Genomic DNA, 23,285 nt, shown 5'->3' on the forward strand with positions numbered 1-23,285 from the left:
CCCCCCCCCCCCCCCCCCCAGTGCTAGGATTAAAGGCTTGAGCCACCACCGCCTGGCAAGACAAAACTTTTAAAGGATAAAATGTTAGTTCTATGCCTGGATAAGAGGGAGAGGTTTGGAGATAGAGGTTTGGGTGCCTGGGAATTTGGGGTGCTTAAGATCCAGGGGGTGTGTTTATATTTTAAGTTTTTGTTCAAGGCTTAGCCGATCCTTATACTTCACCATTTCTCACTAATTAAGCATCTTTTTTTTTTCATTTTGCCTCCTTTGTTGGTTGTTCTTAACATCATACATACATTGTGAAAAGAGGGAGAAAGCTTCAGAAGACTTGGAAAAGAACATATTTACAGTTTACTCAGAGATGGTGTCCACTGTTAGCTTATTTGGGTCCTATTCCACACCCCCTTTAAATTTTTCCTTGGTATCTATACCTTAAAATATTTAGAAACAGTAATTTTCCATTATTAATATTTTATGGTGTTGGTTTTTGAGTTTTTTCTTTTCTTTTGTAGAAGGAAAAAAAATTGGCACCTACTTAGGAAAATTGTTGAAGCCCAGGCAAGAATCAATGATTTATCTTTCTTTGATGTGAAAAACAGAGCCATTTTTTCGCCGTGCAAGGCATACAGCAAACACTATAATTTCATCTTTTTTTCCACCCTTACTTTCGTGTGAGCCAATTTGACATTCTTTGAGTTGCCAGATTGTTGGCCAGTTCTCCTGCTGTTCTAAATCTCTGCACATAAGACTCACTGGAGGAAGAAAGGGTACAGACCAGGCTCCTGACGGGGTGTGGTAATGAATGACGTTCATGTCACCAGTCGGTTAATAGAGAGGAACAAAGAATCTCAGCCTTCTCTTCTGCTCCCTGCTCATTCATTTTGAGAAAGTGTTTCATTCCATTGAACACAGTATGGTTCTCACCATTATGACAGCAAAAATAACACCCCCCCCCTTTATGCTAAAGGCCATTAGTGGATACTATTTAAGACCGGACACTCTAATGGAGGAGAAGCTGTGCTTAAAAGTGGGCCTTTTCTTGCTAGTGGTGTTGCTGTCATTCTAGTAAATGCACAGTATTTGTGGAGAATCCTAGAAGAGAACAAAGGAGAAATTTTCTACCTTAGGTTATTTCTGATTTTGAGAGACTTCTATTAAAATTAACATAGAAAGGATAGAAGCAGAGCTGTAAATTCATGGTTGAAGCACACTTACAGTCCTTCCCAGCTGACAGTTCTGCTAGAAAATGCTGGAAGATTCTGGAAGTATATAGAAACAATGGAATAATTGTGATGTGGGGTTGGAAAGGAAGAGGAGGCCACAGTTGTGAGGCCTGTGACCACCTGTGTGAGACTGACTTTTTTTCAAGGCCAAGAGTTGAAAGCAGCAAGGCAGGAGCTCTGTCCTAGCTGGAAGCTGTTTCAGTTGGGCTTTGGAACCCAGGTGTGCCGAGAGTTTATTAACCTTCGGAAGTAGATTGTGTCTGTAACAGAATGCTATAGTGAAGTGGCCGAGAAAAACAGGTTGTTGTTAGTATGAAAAAAATTGAATTTAAAAGGCATTAGAATGTATGTTCATCTTCCAGGGCTGGATGAATTCCACACTTCAAAGGAAGAAAGAGGGTGGAACCCAGAGAAAAATGTCTGGGGAAACTTGTCATCAGCAAGAGATCTGAGGAGCAAGAAACAGACTTGTCATGAAGCTGTGGGGAGAGAGTCTTAGTCAGGGTTTCTGTTGCTACAGTGAAACACCATGACCAAAAACAAGTTGGGGAGTTCCACATTACTGTTCATCATTAAAGGGAAGTCAAAACAGGAACTCAAAGAGAGCAGGATCCTGGAGGCAGGAGCTGAAGCAAAGGCCATGGAGGGTGCTTCTGACTAACTTGCTCCCCATAGCTTGCTCAGCCTGCTTTCTTAAAGACCCAGGGCCACCAACTCAGGGGTGGCACCACTCACGATTGGCTAGGCCCTTCCATGTGATCAATAATTAGGAAAATGCCCTACCGCCTGATCTTATGTCAGTATTTTCTCAATTAAGGCCCCCTCCTTTCAGATAACTCTAGTTTGTGTGTCAAGTTGACATAAGACCAGCCAGCACAGAAAGAACCATAAAAACCCAGAGAAGTTGCACTTCAGCTGGGGTTGTCAGGGGTGCTTAGAACCCATCAGTTCTGTTTCCCTCCCAGTGCCCAGTCCTGAAGCAGGCATAGGTGTCTTCCTCAGGTCTAGAGCCCACATCCTATTAGAGTTACATAGCTTGGGGGTTGAGACCCTTGCCACTCAGCCTTGCTCACCTTCATGGTGGTCCGTCAACCACACTTCAGCATGGTAAACATCTGACTCTAGACGGTAACTTTTCACTTCTTAATTGTATGTATTTGTGTTCCTTATTTTGCCATTCAAAAAGCTAAGAGCACTTGTTTGTTGAGCAGTTCAGCCACCCTTTCTGGCCCAGTGACCCTCCTTTAAGATACTGCCATTCTGTCCCCTCAGCACCAAAGGGCGCTTTGTCCTGTCTTCGTCACAGGATGTATATGTATGTGTATTTATATATGTATATACATACATACACACATATATATACACCCAGGAACTATCATTGCTTCCTGTGGATTATAGCTGAACATATAGGATATTGGCTGTATACAGCATGCTCTTGATGAGTGTATAATCTAGTTGGTAAGATGTATACCACCTATCATTTGGGTCAGTGACAGACTTCACATACAATGGTGATTCTGGAAGAGTGTATTCTCCAGTAGGATAGTAGAGAAAAAGTAATATTGACTGTTTATAAATTGAATTGTTGTATGTTCCAGAATATATGAAAACAAAATTTCAAAGACAACTAAAAATAAGAGAACACACACACATATGATGACATAAGAAGCTTCATGTATCTGTAGGGTGTGAAGACCTCCTATGACTTGAGTGGACAGACAACATAACCCAAAAGTGGGCCATGAGTATTGATATTTTCAATGCCCTGCCTGGGCCACATAGCAAGACATATTTATTGTCTGAATAAAGCAAACACTGGAGATGTAGCTCAGCAGCAGAGCTGTCGCCTTACACATCCAAGGCCCTGGATTTATACACAGTATTGCAAAATAACCAACCAGGCAAACAGAGCAAAAAGGCTAAGACTTAGACATTCTCCTCTGGGCCAGCTAGGATGTGTAAAGATGTTCAGCATGCATTGTACACTCTGGGGTGGGTGTAGAGAGAGAAAGATGAAGGGGGGGGGGAGAAAAAGAGCGACAGAGACAGAGACAGAGAATATGAATGAGAATCAAGTATTACTAACCCCAGGGAAACAAGGAACACTTATCCACTGTATGTGGTGGTGTCAGGTTGTCGATCCACTCTGAACGACAGTCTCAAATGGTGAAGCAGGGTTACCATGTGTCCCAGCAGCCACATCATTAGGTGTGTAGGCAAAGAGACTGGAAAATACATGACTGTACAAACACATGCACACATATGTTCTTAACACCTGATCAGCAATGATCAGTGTGGGATCAACCCACATGCCTGTCAGCTAAGAATGAGTAGATGACTAGAACATGGTAGGTAATTGAGGAGAAGCTAGGTGCAAAGCTGCATATGGCTGGGGAGGGAGTGATGGGGAGTGACTGACTGCTGACTAGTTGGGGTAGTGTGTGTGGGTGATGAAACTGTTCAGAAAGTACATAGTGATGATGGTGTTCAAGCTAGAGACTGCTAAAATTTACTAAATCAGATGCTTTCAAAAGATGGACTTTCTGCTGTGTAAATCATATTCAACAAAGCTGCGACACAAGAGAGGGGACAGTGATAAACTCACTGCACTATGAAAGACAAGAAATAATGTAGCTGGGGAAAGCCCTGCCGCCTTGGTGCTTTTGGTGCGGCAGAGCTGGTAGGAGTGTCCGTGACATTGTACACTGTGATTTAGCTGTATGTAGTTTTCACCTCAGACCACATGTGAGGAACCTGAGGGTCAGTCTGCAGCCCAGGCATTTCTGAATATACTGCCTGCCATCTACAAGTCAGTGCCAGAGCCTGCCTTGATGGAGGTGCTCCTGTCTGGCAGTGTGAGTGTCGCTGGGCAGTGTGCCTGCTGTGTGTCTCCAAAACACAAGCACCTGCTAATTATGTGTGTGGTCTGTTGGTGTAAGAAAACTGAGGGAGGCTAAGCAGATAAAGCTGTGTTACCACACAAGCATCTCAGGGTGGGTAGAAGACATCTTGAATGTAGCAGTAATTGGTGTTGCTGTTGAGGAGCTGACAGCCTTTAAAGGCAAACTGATACGTCCAGTAAATCCATGCATTAAATGCTCGTGTGGTCGGTCATGTGAAGACAATCTTAGAGAGGACAGCTGACAGGCACAGTGGCGAGCAACCATGGAAGGGCTGTCAGCGGCACAGCCTGCATTTCTTTCGGAGAGAAAGACTGCCCCAAGGACCCGAGAGCGCCAGACATCTGTCATTTGACTTGGTGGCCCCTGATAAAGCAGGACTTCACACATTTGGGGTGTGTGCATGATGCTTTAATTTTGATTGGATTATGGAGTTGAGAAAGATTTGAGAAAAAATTCACCTGACCTTTCAATTTGAGAAAAATTTCAACTACTAGAAAGTGCACAGAGGTAAGACGGCGTGTTCACTATTTCTGTTTCTGTCTAAGTGTTTGACAAAAGCCGCAGTCTGTCATGGCAGGGGAGGCACGAGGCAGGGGCTGAAGCACCTGGGCACATCACATCCTTGTCAGGAAGCAGAAAGAGATGACTGTGCTGCTGCCAGCTTCTTCTCTCCTCTTTCGCCAGCCTGGGACTGAGTAGCCCTGTGAAGTGGTGCCACCCACGTTTAGGGTAGGGCTTCCTTAACTAACCGAATATAGAAACTGCCTCACAGACTTGCCAAAGCTTTGTTCTCACAGTGTTTCCTGATCCCGAATCCTGCCAGACCTGGCAGTCAAGGACAAGCATTGCAAAGGGGACTTAGTCCTCTGTTTGTCACTGTTGTCATTCCCCTCACCTAAAAACACCCAGAGCAGTGGTTCTCAACCCTTCACAGGGGTCACCAAAGACCGTTAGACAACAGATTTATGACAGTAGCAAAATTATAGTTCTGAAGTCTCAGTGAAAATAATTTCATGGTTGGGGTCCCCACCACACGAGTAACTGTTATTAAAGGGTCACAGCATTTCAGATAGGGCTGGTAGAGCATTCAGAAATACTGTACCCATTAATAGAGGCTCTGTTCATGAGCCCTTCCCACTTAACTTTTCCATTTGCCTTTGCTGGGTACAGGAGTGCCTGCTTGGTGTGGTAGAAGTGTGGCATTCCTTGCAGGCACCATAATGAAAAAGACCGCTCTGGTAGACGCAGAGTTTGGCAGGGCCTGCCTCGCTCAGTGTGCACCACACAGACAGAAAGAGTTTCCTTCTATTGGATATTGACTGTGGTTCTGTGGTTGCTGCCCCCTCCACCATTAGCTTTCTGGACAATTTGTGTGTAAAGATGTCTTACACATATGCCATGAACCTCATTTTCTACCTTATGAACTAATAATTTTTGATGGCTCGTTCACATGTCATAGGAAAGCTTCATGTTGACCCAAAGATCTAAAAAGTACATGGAAAGAGTTGAACACCCAATGGGTGTGCTATGGTCTAGGAGCCACTCTTCCTTCTCCAAGATGGCTGACATAAGAAAGATCGTGCCTTGGTCAGAATAAGTGTCTTTTTATTTTGACAACAGAGATATACCTTTTTTTCTTTTTTTAACCTCTATCCTTCCTTTGGGGGAGTTAGTGAATGGATCGGTACTCACTGAATTAGATACCCCTAGCCTGGGCAGAGAAAAGCATAGATTGGAATACGCATTAGATTTGATTTGTGGGCCAGCAAAATGGCTCCGTGGGTAAAGTGCTTGCCACGGAGCCTGACAGCCTGTGTTAGATCCCTGGACCCTCATGAGAGAAGGGGACTCCTGCAGATTGTCTTCTAGTATCCACTTATACTTTGTGGCACATGGGCTTACATATTTATATGTGTGTGCACACACAAATAAGTAAATGTAATACAATTTTGATTAAATTTTTATTTGGTTATTCTCCACACTTGGCCAGCGATGGGAGCCCCCGTAGAGAAGCATGGGCTGATTAGATAAAGTCACAGAGTAATGCGCTTATATGGAAGTGTTAGCCCAGGTTGCCTCCTCTTTATAACCGTAGCCTGTGGGTAAACTACTGCTTTGTACTGCCATTAGCACTGTGGAAACCAGGAGCAGAAGGGAAGGCAGAGGTTGCCCTCTACCCTGGCCCTCTGGGCTGCTGTCATAAGGAAGCTGAGCTCTTTCAAGCCTTGGGTCTGCTGAATAGGCGGCCCTATGAGGAGTGAGGGGGCTGTTCCACAGCACTGAGTGTGCCTGAAAGGGAGAAAGCCCCTGGTTAGTCCCTGTCCACTGTTAGTGGATTTGGGGCTGTTTTAGTCTTAATTTACACCTTTTTGTATGAGGAACAATTGCAGAGCTAAAGGAGTGAGCTCAGCATGGCTCCTTGCGACATAGGTGGTGTGCAGATTTCTCTCTGCGCCCTCTCTCCCTCTCTGTGCCCAGCATTTGCTCTCAGATTTCTGTCTTGTTTCTGTGATTCTGGCATCATGGGATATCAGAAGACAGGGTCAGTAGGCAAACACACAGAGAGGACCTGTGCCGGCTCTTACCTGCTCATGCCAGCTGTGTTTTAACACTGGCGCTCCATAGAGGGGGGTTATCTTCATTACTGCTCATCAGTGGACTGATACCCAGTTATCTGGGGGTGCCTGGCGTAGCACAGGCATTTGTCAACACTCACTGGGAGGAGGGGCCGTTTCTATCTTACAGGAGGAGGAAAGAATTTGAGGACATCTTGAGTCCCTCCTAACTGTAAATGAGGTGACTCTTCTGTTTATTTTGTCCTTAACAATGATGATGACCTGAGAGCATAATTAAGTCTCCCCAGCCGCCCTCACGGGCCCAGCCGTCTGGCGTTTACTGCTCTCTTGGTTAGAATGCTGTTCTTCACGTATGTTGAAGAGCCACAGTCGATGTTCATGGTAGTGTTGATACTGAAACAGCATCACATCCAGAAATTGTTCTTTTGTTACACCACACACATACCATTTGATTTTATTACAGTCATCATAGTATCTCTTTCCAAATTAGTAACGCATTTGTCATATCTGATTTGTTTTATTTATTTTTAGTTATGTGTGCCAGTGTGTCCCTGCTTGTTTGTCTGTGCACCATGTGTATGAAGTGCCCACAGAGGCCATAAGAGAGCATCATGTTTTCTGAAACTAGAGATACAGATGATTGTGAGATCCCATGGCAGCTGCTGGGGATCTGCCCAGGGTTCTCTGGAAGAGTGGCCAGTACCCTTGACCACTGAGCATCCTGAAGCACCTTTGCCTGCCTAGCCATCGCACTGGTCCCAGATGGATTCTTTTGTTGTTGTTGTTTGATTTTTGGTGTTGCCTTTTACAGACGGTGTTTCTCTGTGTAACAGCTCTGGTTGTTCTGGAACTATCTCAGTAGATCAGGCTGGCCTTGAACTCACAGAGGTCCACGTGCCTCTGCCTCTCAAATGCTGGGATTAAAGGGATGTGCTACCACTGCCCGATCCTTAAATGGATTCTTAATCACTTTGTGAGCTAAGGAATTTTTTTTCATGGTGCTGGAGCATTTTAAAAAGTGATAGATAGGAAGACAAGCTGTTTCAAATAGAATGGCCAGAAAGATTTTAATCGATGATAACACTGGGTTCTGTTGCTATGTAAACAAATTCAATGACAATGTATAGCATGGCTTTGTTCAGCACAGTCGCTTTGCCATTGTGGGAAGCATAAATATTGTTAATATTTCCATAATACTCTTATGATATGGGACCATGTAGGGCTTGATAAGTAACAATGCCAAAGTAGCTGCCAGTACCATTGTAAATTGTGTGTATATTCATAGTCAAAGAAAATAAACATTTACAGTTTAGAAGCTAGAGAAAACGGTCTGGGGTTGTAGCTCAGTGGTAGACTGCTTGTCTAGCACACGTGATGCTTTGAGATTGGTACCTGGAACACACATGTGCGCACATACATGCACACATGTGTGAGCTCATGAGCTTGATCCCTAGCAACACTGTAAACAGAAAAGGAAGCAGCTAGGAAAGAAATACAGAGTGCCCTCTGAACTGGGGGTCCTCTGGGTGCCCTCTGAACTGGGGGTCCTCTGGGTGCTTTCTGAACTGGGGGTCCTCCGGGTGCTCTCTGAACTGAGGGTCCTCTGGGTGCTCTGAACTGAGGGTCCTCCGGGTGCTCTCTTGCTTTGGGAGAGGTCCTTGTTAAGGTTTGGGATCTAGTACTTGGCGAATCGCAGTAAGCATTTGGAGCTTGTAGTCTTGGCTCTGTCCATCACTGGAAACAAAGCAGCTCTGTTTCCCCATTCCCTGATGCCTGGTCCCTAAATTCTACTGGGACTGTGCAGGAGGAGACGTAGTATGGACTTCAGAGCACCCAGATGCCAGCTTACCTCTGCTGATTCAGTATCTTCGTCTTCAGGGCCCGTATGTGTTCTTCCCCGAACAGCGTGGCCATGAATGAGTACTTGAAGGGGAGGCCACTGTGGTACAGGTGTTATTTACCCATTGAATTGGCTGCAGAAGGCTCAGGTCTGTGTTTCTCTAGAACAGTCTGAGGATGTGACCAAGCCTGGATAGCTGGGAAGGGCCGATTTAATATCAGAAAGAGTTAAGCCATAGGACCTTTGTTCCATAAAGCAGTGCTAATTCTGAAGCAATTGCTCTGTTTTAGGAGTGACTGGAAATTTAATGGGATCATTCTATCTTATCTACATGTACCCAGTGCCTTGGTGTACCATAGCTGTTAGAGGAATTTGGTCTGACTTTTCCCATAGAAATGGAGTGATGTATCTAGTCAGACTTAGATACGGACTTTATCAACTATCCAACTTCCCTCACATTACATTGCTTGATCTCACCTGAAGATTTTTCATATAGACTTTAGGATCACCTTATATTACTGTGAGTTAGGTTCTGTTCCAAGTACTCTATAAGTGATAAATTGATACATAAATTGCAGAAGTCATCACCACTGCTTTTGATTGTTACAGTCAATTAGCTTCCTTTCCTTTCCCACTCTGTCCCAGGCTTCTGCGTGTGCAGCTCAGGGTGTTCCCTGCTACCCCAGTCTGGATGCGGGGCAACCTTTGCTCTGTCCACTCCTAGATCCTGCCTGACCGTGACGCAGGCTTTGGCTTTGCTTTCTGCCTCCTGCCCTTCAAGCTCCCTTTCTTCTGTACCTTTGCTGGCTGGTGGGAGTAGGAAGAAAGCATTTGAGAACAAAGGCGTTTATTCACATTCCCAGCAAGCAGTCCAGTGAAATGCTTTTATTTTAAGAGAAAAGACACTTAAACTGTGCGTGTGTTTTACAAGGCCCATTCTAACTCTTGGAATCAAAATAGATTTTTACTCCTGAAAGTTCTATGTTTGGCGAGCTACCTTGACCTCCATTAAGCACCTCCTCTTGTTACAGCTCTGTGCTATAGCCCCATGTCTCAGGATCGTTGGGTTAGCGAGGCAGTGGGCACGGGGAATGGTAATGGTGACCAGGTTTATAATGGGACATGTTGTGCCCAGTTCCAGGTCCTTTCCTCCTTTCAGGTTGAGGATCTTAAAGCACGGCAGCTACAGGGACTTAGTATATTTGGCTGTGTCTTGAAGCCTCTTATGTCTCTTAATAACACACATGCCCTGACTCTCAGTGGTTGACTGCCTATTGACTGACCAGCCTTCAGAATTCTGTGTAATCCGTCACATGGTAATGTGATGTGTTGACCATTGTAAAGACCCTCGGCTTGGTAACGTCACTCTGCTCTGTCTCTCTTTGTCTAACACAGTGAGCTCAAGTCTAAGTCTCCAGTGCACAGGGAGCTTCCATGTGACAGCTGGGATTGGGCTGGGAATTTCCCTCTTAACGCTCCACCCCTGCCCTGCACACTGCTTCCACTAGATCCCCTCAGCTGTTGTCTCTAGACTAGTCTGGTTTTTTTTTGGGGGGGGTGCTTTTTAATGGTTCTTTTGGTCATATGTACTCAAACACTTGTGTAAGTAGGACCCGGATGCTCCCCGTTAATGTGGTACACCTCACTGGCCACTCTGCCTTTGGCACAAGACAGCAAGCATGCCCTGCTCCTAGAAGGTATCTATCTCACTCATCTGACTCTCTAGTCCGTCACCTGCTCCTTCTCAGGAGGCAGGTGATGGGGCACCTGCCCAGCAGGGTGATGAGATATGGGGATCAGATCGGGACACTGTTGGCCATCAGGTTGGCTTCCTTCGGTGGGCCAGGGAAGAACGCTGTGTGTGTGAAAGGTGAATGGAGCACTTCCTGGTTTTACTTCATTTTGTTTTTCATACCAGGGAAGGCTTACAGACAGACTTAAGGTAAAGGAGACTCGGATTCAGCCACCCTGCCCTAGGTGCCATGGGTTTTTACTAAAGCTGCCCCTAAAGTCCCATATTGCTGGAGGCTAAAAGTCCAAGATGGCAGAACACTTTCCAAGGCCTCTGTTTTTGCCCCGTAAATGAGTGTATTTGCTAAGAGACTTCACAGGATCTGCCGTGGGCCTACTCTCACTCTGGGTTAGCGTCTACCTGCACACACAGTCTGAGGCTCATCCTGAACAGGAACACTTGAGCACAGGAGTCAAGAGAGGGGCATTGGTGGGGTGCACAGTGCAGCTCACAGTAGGTGGCCATCAGAGACAGAGCACACATCCACCTTTCCCAGAGTTCTCTGCTTCCCCAGGGATGTGTGAGTGGCACTTCTGTAGAGCCATTGATTTCTGAAATCATTGTATTTGGGCTTTTGTAATAGCACTTATCAGAACCCAGGTCACTTTTCCCCTCTCCTTTGAATATTCAGTGGTTATCAGCAGTATGTGTCAGGAAGTCACTGGGGAATTGAATATGTGATTTGTCTGCCTCCGGACATTGCCGTAATTTCATTCACCCACAAAAGGAAATAAGTTTGTTTTTTCCAATAATTAACTATGGACAGTGAAGGTATATTTTGTTGCCTTGAGTATTTTGAACTGAATTTCTCAGATGTTTTATTTCTCCTACTAGAAATATATATATGTATATATATGACAATTACTTTTATTAAACAAAAGATATTATTGCCACCATTTCTGAAGTTGCATTATTCTCTAGGGAAACCTGAGAATGATTTCCTTAGGTCGAGTTCATAGCTGAGTTTGATAAGTAAAGTGTGCTATAATTTGTGTTATAAAACAGCAGCAGGCAAATTGTCATTATGTGGTTTTGGTTTTTTATTCTTACTTTAGAATTAATACTTCATTTTGGGAGGATGAAAGAAAGGTCTGTTTTGGGTAGGAACGGGTTTTTGAAAGTGTCTTGTTATATATGCGCATGCCGGTATCACAGACACCACAGGAAGTTGAGGATCACTAGGACTGAGAACTTCCGGCAGCTCTCATATGCACATCAGTTTGCAGCTTCACAACGCTGCTTACTTTCCTGCTGAGAAACCTGTTGTGTGTGTAGACAAAGACAATTTACTCTTCAGAGTGAATTTATTTTATTATTGTTATTTCTTACAGGATTTATTTATTATGTATATACAGAGTTCTGCCTGCATACCAGAAGAGGGCACCAGATTTCATTACAGAGCCACCTAGTGGGTGCCAGGAATTGAACCCAGGACCTTTGGAAGCACAGCCAGTGCTCTTAACCTCTGAGCTGTCTCTCCGGCCTCTTATTTTATTAATTTTTAGGGACAATATTTTAAGGACAAATGTTCTTACAAAAGTGGGAAGAAGACAGGTTTTCATCTGTGTGTCATTTAGCTTTTTGACAAACTTTAGGAAAAATATGCTTATAGCAAGCTGGAAATTATAAAATGCTGAGAATAAATTATTTCACGACAGTCACTGCTGTGGACAGTGGCCCCTGTCAGCTTTCTGCATCAGTGAGGCCCCTGTGGCTGCACCTGAGGGAATGTGGACCTGCTGGGAAGTTCTTTGCTTCTTTGAACTTTGGGGGATGTTTTATGAAAATGGAGCTCCTTCTGTGTGTCTTCCCCTTTTCCTAGTAGCTGCTGGAAGGCAGGGAGGGAGAGTGAGCCCTGGGGTAGCCGTTTTTTGTATTACTGGTAAGACACATCTCCAACACGGATGTGACATGCAGTTGTAGGAAGTATGTTCTAGAGAAGAGCATTTGTGCTCCGTGTTTTAGACTGAGGACAAGATTCTGTCAGTCTGTCCCCGCGCTTTTCAGTGTCCTGGCTAAACACCCCTGCACATGGGTTTGTAAATTCCAGCTGCATGGTCAGAAGTAACGTGATATGATTAGTGGGCCGTGCCCCGGAAGTGGGTAGCTTCATTCAGAACTGTAAGGACAGGAAGGGTTGCCCTGGTTGCTAGCTGGAAGTGAGTCAGAGCCTCAGTTTCCGGGAGTGCGTGTTGACTGTAATGGGATATTAATGTTTACAAAGTTTCTTGTTAATTTATGTGCACATATGTGAGCTTGTGTGTGTTTATGTGCAACTTGTGTATACAGGTGCCCACGGGGTCCAAAGACAGCATCTAATCCCTGGAGCTCGAGTCTAGGCTCTTATGAACAGCCATGAGGATACTGGAAAATAAACCTGGGCCCTCTGCAAGCGCAGCAAGTGCTCTTAGCCATCCAGCTATCTCTGCAACCTCCTGTGTTCTTAAACACTGGCCAGTGCCTGTTAATTCAAGTCAGAATAACTTAGTGCACTAACATGTAGACTACACACTGAGAGACTCACCAATACTTTAGCAATACTCTTTTGTTGTTGTTTTGTTTTGTTATTGTTTTTCATGAAACTAAGCATAGGGTATGTTTTTGTTGTTAGACACAAATTATTTTATTTTGTCCTCTTAGCAACTTCCTGAGATGCAATGCAAAAATCTATTTTAATACAGAGATTCAAATTCAAGCATTAAAGAAAAAGAAACCAAAAATAAAGCCTGTCAGAATGTGTGCCTCATTTTCTTAAATAATTGATTCTCTCAAGTATTTGTGAGCCTGGTCCCAGATTCCAGTTTAACCATGTGTACATGTGTGTGTGTATATCCCGTTTTTCTTTAATTTGACCACAGCCAGGCCTCTTCCTCTATAACTGAGCCATAGCCTTCAGCCCTGCGGTTCTTTGGAGCCCCTGTGGCCTTCTGCGGCGCCATCATTTCGTGACTTCCCATCCTGTGGCTTATGGCTCTGCTTGTCGTAGCGGTGCTTGTTATATGGACTACATCCTTCCCTGGGTTGTATCAGGATAGTTGGGGTTAGAATGGTAGCAAAGCACTGGCCAGGTACCATTAGCTCTCTCAGGTGCTTCTTCTCTAGTTGCCTTCCTCGAGTGGGAGGTTGACCAGGATAGGTTGTCCTGAAAGGTCTCGTCTGCCACAGTTCTTGGTGAAATCAGGACAGGTAAATACACCTTTGACCATCCTGATTGGCCATTGCTTAAGTTATTCGTTGGTCAGAATCATTTTTTTTCCTCATCCTTAGTCTAGGTAAATGATACTTTAGTGTATTTCCATGGCTTGTTTCCTAATATCTGCGGACCTGTGTGTACCAAAGCGGAAATAGGCTAGATGTTTTCAGCTAGGTCTAGAAGCCCAGCCCTAGAAGCATTCTTGCATGACCCATAGAATCTCTTCCTGCAAACCCATTGAGTTTATGGTTATGTACAAAGTTACTCCTAGCATCGGTTTATACACATGCTCAGTTAATTGTCCAGTAAAAGTGTTATGAACGTAAACATTTTATGATAAACCAAGAATTAATAGCAAGATAATGATCATTGCTAAATGTTTCATGGAGTTGGAATCGTTTAATTAATGGGGAAGTAACTAATTCCTTTGTATAATTAGCGGGGGGGCAGGTTATTAATATTTTCATATCCATGGGTGTGATTGTTAATAGTCTGTATTACATCCAGTCCTTTTGTCTCCTTCCTTAGGTGATTGAAGACAGTACTGGAGTCCGCCGGGTGGTGGTTACACCCCAGTCTCCTGAGTGTTACCCACCAAGCTACCCCTCAGCCATGTCTCCAACCCATCACCTGCCCCCTTATCTGAGTCACCACCCACACTTCCTTCAGAACTCGCACACGGCTTATTATCCACCTGTCACCGTTCCTGGAGATATGTCACCGCAGTTCTTCCCCCAGCACCACCTCCCCCCAACAATATATAGTGAGCAAGGTGAGTCCGTTACAGCTGGCACCTGTGGAAACTGGGTACACTGCAGTAACTTGTGTGGCCTCCTCGCTTCGTCTCCTGTGGATAAGCAAGGTAGAAGGAGACCTAATTGGTACGAAACTCCACTGGCCGTCCCAGGCTTCCTTTGTCTTGGATTCTGTCTCATACGAGTCCTTTGACTTGGTTGGGTCACAGCTCTTTCTTGCTGCTGCCCCACCAAGAACAAGGAGTAGGATAGCTCCTCTTTATTCTGGAAGTGAGTCAGCCATCTGCCCTGTGTTCCCGTTGATGAGTGTTTATCTAACAGTGGCCTCAGGCAGAGCTGGGCCCCAATATTTCCATGGCATCACCATCGTCTGTCAGTACAGGGGAAATTGAAATGATTTTTGCCCCATTTCAAACGTCAGAAGATTGTGAAGTCTCCATATCCTTTGGGTTTTCTGAAAGATCTGTCTTGGCAGAACTCAGCAGTCATCTTGCTGCAGGTGAGGCCGTCCCACAGCTGGTTTGAGTTTGAGACTAGCCATTACCTTGACCACAGTGTCTCTGGTTGCTAGGCAGATACTTACATTGAAAGGAAGAGAGTCTCAAAGTTCTCGGCATTGTCTTTCAAAGTTCTTGTTTGGATTCAGTCTGAAGCTGTGACTGTCTGATTGGACGCTGGCAGCCAAAGAAGAGGGAGGGCGAAATGAGACTTTGGCTCTAGGACTTTGCAAAGGCTCCTCTCACTCTGATTGGAGCATTTGCCTCTTTAAACGTGTGTTCTGGCAGTTCAGAGGAATTCTGAACGAGTTTCCCCTGTGCTTTTACCACAGCAACGCTCTTTTACCCATGGTCTCCTTTCTGTTCAGCTCGCATTGTGGATTGTCTTTTATTATTATGAACAAAAGAGAAACCTGAGATGGGTATCTTAATTAAATATCCTATTGTGACTTGGGAATGAAATGTGATTATTTTGTTCGTTTTGGTGGTTAATCAGAGGAAGTTTAACATGCTTTCATAAAGGGGTGTAGGAAGGTCACAGCCAAACACGAGTAAATATCCTCACCCACATCAATCATTTACTAATTTGATGTCTATTTTCTTAATGGCATAAGCCCTGCCCGCCCCCCCCCCATCAGCATGTTATGAAGACATTTAGAAAAAACTTGTTAACTTTTTTTAGACATGGTCTCACTATGGAGTTAAGCTCCCAGCAATCCTCCTGCCTCTGCCAGCCAGGTGTTGAGATTGTAGGCACGTACCAGCTCACTCAGTTCATTAGTGTGTGAAGAGGTGTTTAGTGCTTTGTCATAGTCCATGTGGAATCCTGAGAGTTTCAGTACGTCTGGTCGGCTGTGATCTCCCTGATGTCCTGCAGAGTCCTGGTCGCTGACTCACAGTCTGACGATGCCCTCTAGGGTGCCTGGTAGTTACTCTTGGATAACCATGGCTCTAAAATCCTAGGCAAGGTAAAACTATGATTTCAAACATCATTAGAATTAAGTCAGCGCTGCCACACACTTCACGGTGTGCTTTGATCTAAGTTCATCAGAGTAACGCAGAACCGCAACACAGATAATGAGGGTGCAGTCTTTAGCTTCAATTAAAGATGGCGATAAAGTCTTCATATCACAGAAACATCTGATTTCTCAGTGCGTATACCTCAAGGCAATTAAACATTAACTCCTGGAACCATGAATGTCTAGAAGACTCTTACCCTGTCTTAAATGGTTCTTACATTAGTATGCACAGTGCCTACTTTAACTCTCAAGTGTAATGCTTGTGCAGTTTAGAACAGTTGCCAGCTTCTACATATGTTAGTATAGTTAATTTAAACACATTCTTTCTAAATATGGCTGTGCTCGGTGTCTGACATTCTCTAGTCCATACTGGCTGTCTTGTAAAGATGTAAGTAAGCTGTGTGAACAGGCAGGACATGAGCAGTGGGGTTGTCCCTCTGAAGAACCGAAGCGGTACTTTTATAATTAGGTAAATTATGTAGTTTCCTGTGTGTTTCTGCTCAGCATGTCTGGCTTTAGGTCGCTCATATCTAGAAATTCTGGGTAGTCCTCTCCTTTTATGCCTACAGTGACATATGATTTATAGATACTGTATATTTGAGAAGCTATTTTATTCCTGAAAGAGACAAGGAAATGTCATCTGTGTTATATGTTGTCATTTTCTGTTGATGCCAAAACATAATTTAAAATACCACGTGTGACATGTCCTAGGGCCGGAGAGGGGCCCAGTGGTACAGAGCACCTCCCCAGCCTGCAGAGGACCAGTGTTTGGTTCCAGTTCTAGGTGGTCCAGCCTGGATTCTGGCCTCCATACTACCTGCACACATGTGGTACACACATGAAAAAAAGATATGCCCCAGATATCTTTTTATATCATGCTAACTCTGTGCTTTTCAGTAGAAACACGGTTGTATCTCTAAAAATAGTCACACTTTAAATGTTAGGAGTCTGTGTATACATGTAAAGGGGTATTTCATTTCTTCTGTGTTGCATCTGCTGAAGACATCAAGAAAGGCAGGGTCAGATTTAGTTATATATTCACCAGCCAATGAAGTCTTTGGGAATAACCTTGTCATCTTCTTTCTCCATAATTTATGGGAAGTTCTAAGTACAATGTGTTGTGTTCAATAACTGACGATACCTTGACTATTTGGGAAGGAATGCAGATCCTATGAACGTGTGCTGTTTCCTCATGGTCTCAGTATGTTTTGTAATGTATACCGTAGTCATGTGCATGGCTTCCTCAGGGGTCAGATTGCTTGACCTTTTTCATCACTCACTGTGGTCGATGCCAACTGAGCTCATGTTTGTCACCCACATTCGTTCTAGAAATTATCCCACTTTATGGAATGTCGAGCTACATCACCCGAGAAGACCAGTACAGCAAGCCACCGCACAAAAAGCTGAAGGACCGCCAGATTGACCGCCAGAACCGTCTCAACAGCCCACCTTCCACCATCTATAAGAGCAGCTGTGCAACAGTGTACAATGGTTACGGGAAGGGCCATAGTGCTGGAAGCAGTGGAGGCGTGGGAGGTGGAAGCGGAGGTGGACCTGGGATCAAAAAGACGGAGCGAAGAGCCAGAAGCAGCCCTAAGTCCAGTGATTCGGACTTGCAAGGTAGTGTGGAGACATGGGCATTTTCAGGGTCCCATCTGTTACAGGAAAGCTTGATCTCATGATGGATGGTTTTTCCTGGAAACCGTTGAGTTGACCTTATCCCTCTCTTAATAGGGAAAGACTACTGTAGTGTGATTTATTTATGTGAATTTTTCATCACACTTCATCTCAGAAACAGTGTTGGGAATTGTTTTCACATTGGCCACCTTCTGCTGCTTTATGCTGCATTGACAGATAGGGAAGGTATCAAATTGAATCTCTTTCTAGCAGCATGTCCTAACTAATCTCTCATGAAAACAGCTGTAGTTATGCTATGTTGTAGTGAAGCTGGCCGTGCATGGCAGGAGGGTATCCCTGTTCAGCTTCAGACAGGGGTCCCTGAATGTCCACTGGCATCTTCTCACCATTCCCAGACCAAAGAGACAGCAGGGTTAGGCTCACCACGAGCAGAGCCAGCCGCTCAGAAGGTCATGGATATGTTGTAGCCTAATCTTGTGGAGATAGATCTTTGGGGCTGGGGACAGGGCATGCTTATCTTTATTTCTATTTTAGGTGAAATTTAGAGGTGATCATTTTTATTGCAACAAGAGAAAAAAAAGCAGCCTTTTTCTGTAGGTATATAGAAGGCTGAAAGACATATTAGACATGTGTATATATGGCTGAAAAACATAGACATGCAAGATATAAATAAAATAGCAGTTAACATTTTGATAACTCTATGAATTTATAAATCTAAATAAATACTGGCAGGCAAAGATGAACAAATCTCAGACTTAGATAGATTATTTGACCCAGCCCATTGTGTGTGTATGTGTGTGACTGTGTATATGTGAATGTGGTATGTATGGTATGCTCATGTCTGTGATTGCTTCTCTAAGTGCACTGCAGAGGCCAGAGGAGGGTACTGAGTGCCTGGCTTGTTCTCTCCACCTTATTCCTTTCAGACAAGGTTTTTCCCTAAACCTGGAGCTAGGCCAGCATCCAGGAAGCCCCAGTGATCCTTTTGTCCCATACTCCACGGCACTCGTGTTAGGACTGTGCGTACATGTGAGTGTGTGCAGGTGTGCGTGTGTCCATGCCTGGCGCTTGAATTCAGATTCGCATCCTCATGCTTGCACAGCAGGCAGGGTGTCCTCTAAACCAGTGGTTCTCTCCTTTCCTCATGCTGGGTCCCTGAGTGCAGCTCCTCATGTTGTGCTGATTCCCCAGCCATAAAATTATTTTCATTACTACTTCTTAACTATAATTTTGCTCCTGTTATCAATCGTAATGTGAATATCTGTTTTCCAATGGTCTTAGGTGACCCATGTGAAAGGGTTGCCCCCAACCAAGGGGCCAAGACCCACAGGTTGGGAACCATTGCGCTGTCTGCTCTCTAGTCCATTTCCTTATGTCCATAAACCAGTGACTGGCTGTGATGACATTTGTGACGGGAAAAGGCAGAAGTTCTGTGTGTCTGCATGTCTGAAGATGGGCACCTGTAAGAAGAGGGCAGGCTGCGAGGTGGAGTCTCCCTGGAGGCCCTTCACAACTGAGAAGCTGTCATGTCTCAAGAGCGCAGTGCTGAGACAGTCTGTGAGGGTGGTGTGAATCCTTTTCATGTTCTCCTTAGCATCTTCTGCATTGTCGCTGAGTCCTGCAATCATTGCACGTGGACAGTTATTAATGAAAACACAAACAGATGGCGTGTGAAAGAGACTCCGAGTTGAGAATCTTTTACACAGCTTCTAAGTGGAGGTGCTGCATCTGGTCTGTGAAATACTCTTTCCTCTGCTTAGACGTGTTTGAGTGTTCCAGGGCACAGCTGTCTTCCCAGCTCATTCGCCCATGTTTTGTGGATTTTAGGTTCATACCATGTGTTAAAATAACTCAGTCAAATCATGCTACAGTTGCTGTTTAGAATTGGTTTTCCTATTTTAAACTATTTTATGTCCTGATTGACACATTATTTGATTATGATTGTGAAATAATGTGTCAAATTAAATATAAGAAGGGATATTTTATTAACAATACTTGATTTCAACCAAAGAAGAGAATTATTCTCTCACTCTCTGTCTCTGTCTCTGTCTCTGTCTCTGTCTCTCTCTCTCTCTCTCTCACACACACACACACACACACACACACACACACACACACACAAGTATAGATTATTCAAAGGAAGATTTTCACCCAAATGTGAAAAGGGAATGTTCGTGTTGTCTAGATTTGCCAGAAGTGATGTAGGTACTTAGAACAGGAGTAAGTAAAGTAAATTCAAGCAAAAGATCATAGGCAAAGATGAAAGAGGAGGGTTGATTGGATGAACGCAGCGCAGCTGCAGATCCACTTTGTCGACACACAACTTCCTCTGTGTGAAGATATCTCACAGTGCATGTGCCCACGTGTGCTCTCTGCTCTGTGTGCGGCGCCCTGTGGAAGGACTGCCGTTGTGTCGGCGTCTCCACGGAATACTCATGGGCATTCCCAGGTCTCTGGGCATTTCATGTTTTACGCCCTATGAGAGAGAGAGGGTGGAATGGTTGGGGAGCTTGTGGCCTGGTTGGTGTTTAGAAAGCAGTTGTTTGTTAAGATGGTGGTGAGCTCACATTTGCTTTGGACCCAAAGAACCCAGCGTTTCACAAGGAATAGAGGCAGAATGAGATCGGGCTGCTCTCTCCATGACCCTTCCCTCATGTTAGCTTTGGCCTCCAGAATCGCTTGGTCCTTCTCTCCACATGGCACAACCAGGAAATAAAAATCACAGGGCCGGCAAGAAGGCTCAGCGGGTATCTCGCCCCCCCCCCCCCCCACCTAGTTAGCGGTCAGTGTCTCTTGTTCTGTAGCTCTGACGGGCCTGGAACTCAATACATAGACCAGGCTGGCTTTGTACTTCAAGTGATCACCCACCGTTGCCTGCCCTGTGCTCAGTGGGTACTCCAAGTGATGGTCAGCACTTAGCTGGACAGACAGTGGCTTGGTGAACGCCATCGAGTTTGACCATGATTCAGAGTGGCGAGGGTAAGGAAGTAGGAACGGATCGAGAGAGGTGAGAGGCATCTAAAAATTCATCGTTCAGTTGAAATGAAATGTATTCTGTGGAATGATGCATTAATGGTGGAGAAATCCTTTTGTGTTGCTAAGATAGGAGTGGCAACTGACACTGTGACCTCTGGGGAAGACACAATGGTAAGAATTCCAAACAGAGGAGTCAGACACAGGCCTAGTTTCAGCATTTGACCATTGGAATAAATAAGAATCCCAAGACTCAGGTACGTTTCAGAGCAGATTCCACTAGAGAGAGACTCCTGGCTTCTGAGGTAACATGAACACCAAGGAGGAGGGTGTTATTCCTGACCTTCCTCCTTCATCAGTGACTTCTGCCCCCACAGTACACCCCATTATCTACTGCTTAGATTTCAGCTGTTTACTGTGGTGGTCCTCCTTGACATCTTTTTCTCTTCCTATATTTTTCAGTCACTGCTCAGATAGTGTACATGAGCTAGGAAAATGGCTCAGTGGCCAAGCAAGTGTGAGCACCTGTCCTCAAGTCTTCAGAACCTACTTAACTCTTGGGATAGTAACATGTACCTGGGAGGTAGAAACGGGGTACTCTCCAGGAGGGGATGGCCGACTAGCCTGAGATGCATCAAGAGAGTCTGTCTTAAACTGGAACCCACATGTGCACGCACAAACAGAGCACACACAAGCACACATGGAGGGGAGTGGTATTTTTACCCCAAATTACCATGCAAGTTGACTTCCTCGTAATAAGAAATATCGAGTGCTGGGGGAATGGCTCAGTGGATAAGGCTCTTGCTGCCCAAATCTGAGAGCAGACACCATGTGAAAAAGCCAGGCAGGCGTGGCTGCCATCTTTAATCTCAGCATTGTAATGGAGGTGACAGTTTCCCAAGAGTACTTGCTAGGCTAGCCAACCAGTGACCTCTGAGTTCAACTGGGAAACGCTTTCTTCAGGATATAAAATGGAGAGTGACTGAGGAAGACACCAACTTTGGGCGGCCTCTGCACATGTGGATGTGCATATACACATGTACCCCACACACATGTGAAAGAGGAGGAGGGAGGAGATTAACTGCCCCCTCTGCATTGGTACTGTAGCTTTTCAGGGTGTTTCATGCATACCTCTGCCACTGATGGAAATCCCGAGTGTTTGCTTGCCTTCTGCCGCCTGTAAATCTTGAACATGGCAAAGATACCAAGAAAACATGAAAAAGCATTCAAAGTGAGCTCAGGTCCCTGGAATTCACCCATTTGTTCTGCCAAGTAGAGTCTGGAAAGTGAAAATAGTCTGAACAAGCCCGAAGAGCTTTTAGTCTTTCGGAGGACAGTGTGCATCCCTGGAGCAGAGCTCAAAGCTTTCTCCTCAGCGGGGAACAGCGGCTGGCACCAGCACTTAGATAGCTGTCTTGAGCTGGTGGCCAACTCCAGCCCCTCAGCCCGGGCAGCCTCGGGCAGGCTCTGGTGAGGGCCCAGCTGACACAGGGCCTAGTCTTGTGGGATGGGGAAGAAGACTGAGAGACAGACAGTGATGTTCAGATGTGAACTTCCTGACTGGGCATTCTTCTGTGAAAACTATATCCAAACTGTGAGGGATTCTGTAAGACCGCAGCATGCCCATCCCCCACCATTACTGGTGTGCTAGCTTCACTGCTTTGAAGACAAACTTAAAAGCTCCACAAAGAGGAGACTGGCAGCCCAAACTCAGTAGCCAGTTGTTGTCCTTGTAAAGTTGCTAGGTCCCTTTGCCTTAGCCTTCTCTTCTCCCTGTATTTTGTTACAGTGTAAAATTTTAAAGATGTTAACCATGTGACTTTTTTTTTTTTTTTTTTTTGAGTCAGGGTTTCACTATGTATCCCTGGCTGTCCTGGAACTCGCTCTGTAGACCAGCAGGCAAGCTGGCCTCAGACTCACAGAGATCAGCCTGCCTCAGTCCCCCAAGTGCTGGAATTAAAGGCGTGGGCCACCACAGCCTGGCACAGTCTCTTAACAGGCAAGACACTGATGCTTTTCCATGTCAGTTTCTGGATCTTAACCCATTACATCATGCTTAGAGCCTCGCAGATTTCAAACAGAGGTACAACATACAAGAACTCCTCTGCTTGTCCTCTGCAAGTCGGTGTTCATGGAAGTGTGAGGGCAGAGTTGCTGGAGTTTCCCCACACATAGCACCAAGCTCTGCAGACCTGTGTTATTTTCTCCGCCATTTTACTTTCTTGGACACTGATCTGAGCAGCATTTAGATGATGGCAAAGCGCATGCCATCTCCTAGATCCCTTTAAACAGCATGTAGATGCAATGATATGGTGTCTTTCTGGTATATGTGTAGCTTTCAATTTGACTGAGACATTGCTTTTGCTGAAGTATATTCTGAGCGTAACTGGGGTGAAGGCCAGCATCTTCAGCAGTGTGTTGTATTTAGAAGCAAAATCACTTAGAATAGGCGTCTCACGGATTGAGGTTTCCTTTCAGCCTGTCGCTGTCGTGTGAGAGCCTTGCAGCCTTGGGCACGAAAGCTCTCATAGCTTCGTCTTCTTCTGTGCATAGAATGGGGATGGGTAAGAGCAGAGGCTCAGGGGCCTGCCGTGAGCTCTCTGTGTGATTGCAGACACTCACCAAGGGGTTTGAGAATCTTAAGGATTATGGAAAAAAGATATTTTCCTGATATGAGAATTGCTTTTTGTCAGAGTACAGAGGAGCCAGGCCTCCTGCTGTCTGGGTCAGAGTGATAGGGCAGTGGAGGTCAGGGACAGGTGAGGAAGGTGCTTCAGAGGGCCATCAGCACAAATGTCCTCTGTTCCTCTGTTTCCTGCACATCGGGGCTGTCTGTGGGCCCAAGGAGGGAGTTGGGATAGACCATTGACTCTGTG

General features: G+C 45.1%; 1 protein-coding gene across 3 annotated transcripts in view; it reads left to right on the forward strand.

Moving 5' to 3' along the window:
* Positions 1-23,285, forward strand: part of Fndc3b (fibronectin type III domain containing 3B) — a 278,725-nt gene that overhangs the window by 157,331 nt on the left and 98,109 nt on the right. For all 3 annotated transcript variants that reach the window (XM_050142069.1, XM_050142070.1, XM_050142071.1), the window contains exons 5-6: positions 14,056-14,299; positions 17,128-17,418. In XM_050142069.1, coding sequence (XP_049998026.1) covers positions 14,056-14,299; positions 17,128-17,418 — 535 coding nt within the window. The remainder of the gene's footprint in view (positions 1-14,055; positions 14,300-17,127; positions 17,419-23,285) is intronic.

Source organism: Alexandromys fortis, unplaced genomic scaffold, assembly GCF_014885135.2.
Source record: "Alexandromys fortis isolate MF-2015 unplaced genomic scaffold, M_Fortis_MF-2015_v1.1 scaffold_41, whole genome shotgun sequence".
NCBI classification, from domain to species: Eukaryota; Metazoa; Chordata; class Mammalia; order Rodentia; family Cricetidae; genus Alexandromys; species Alexandromys fortis.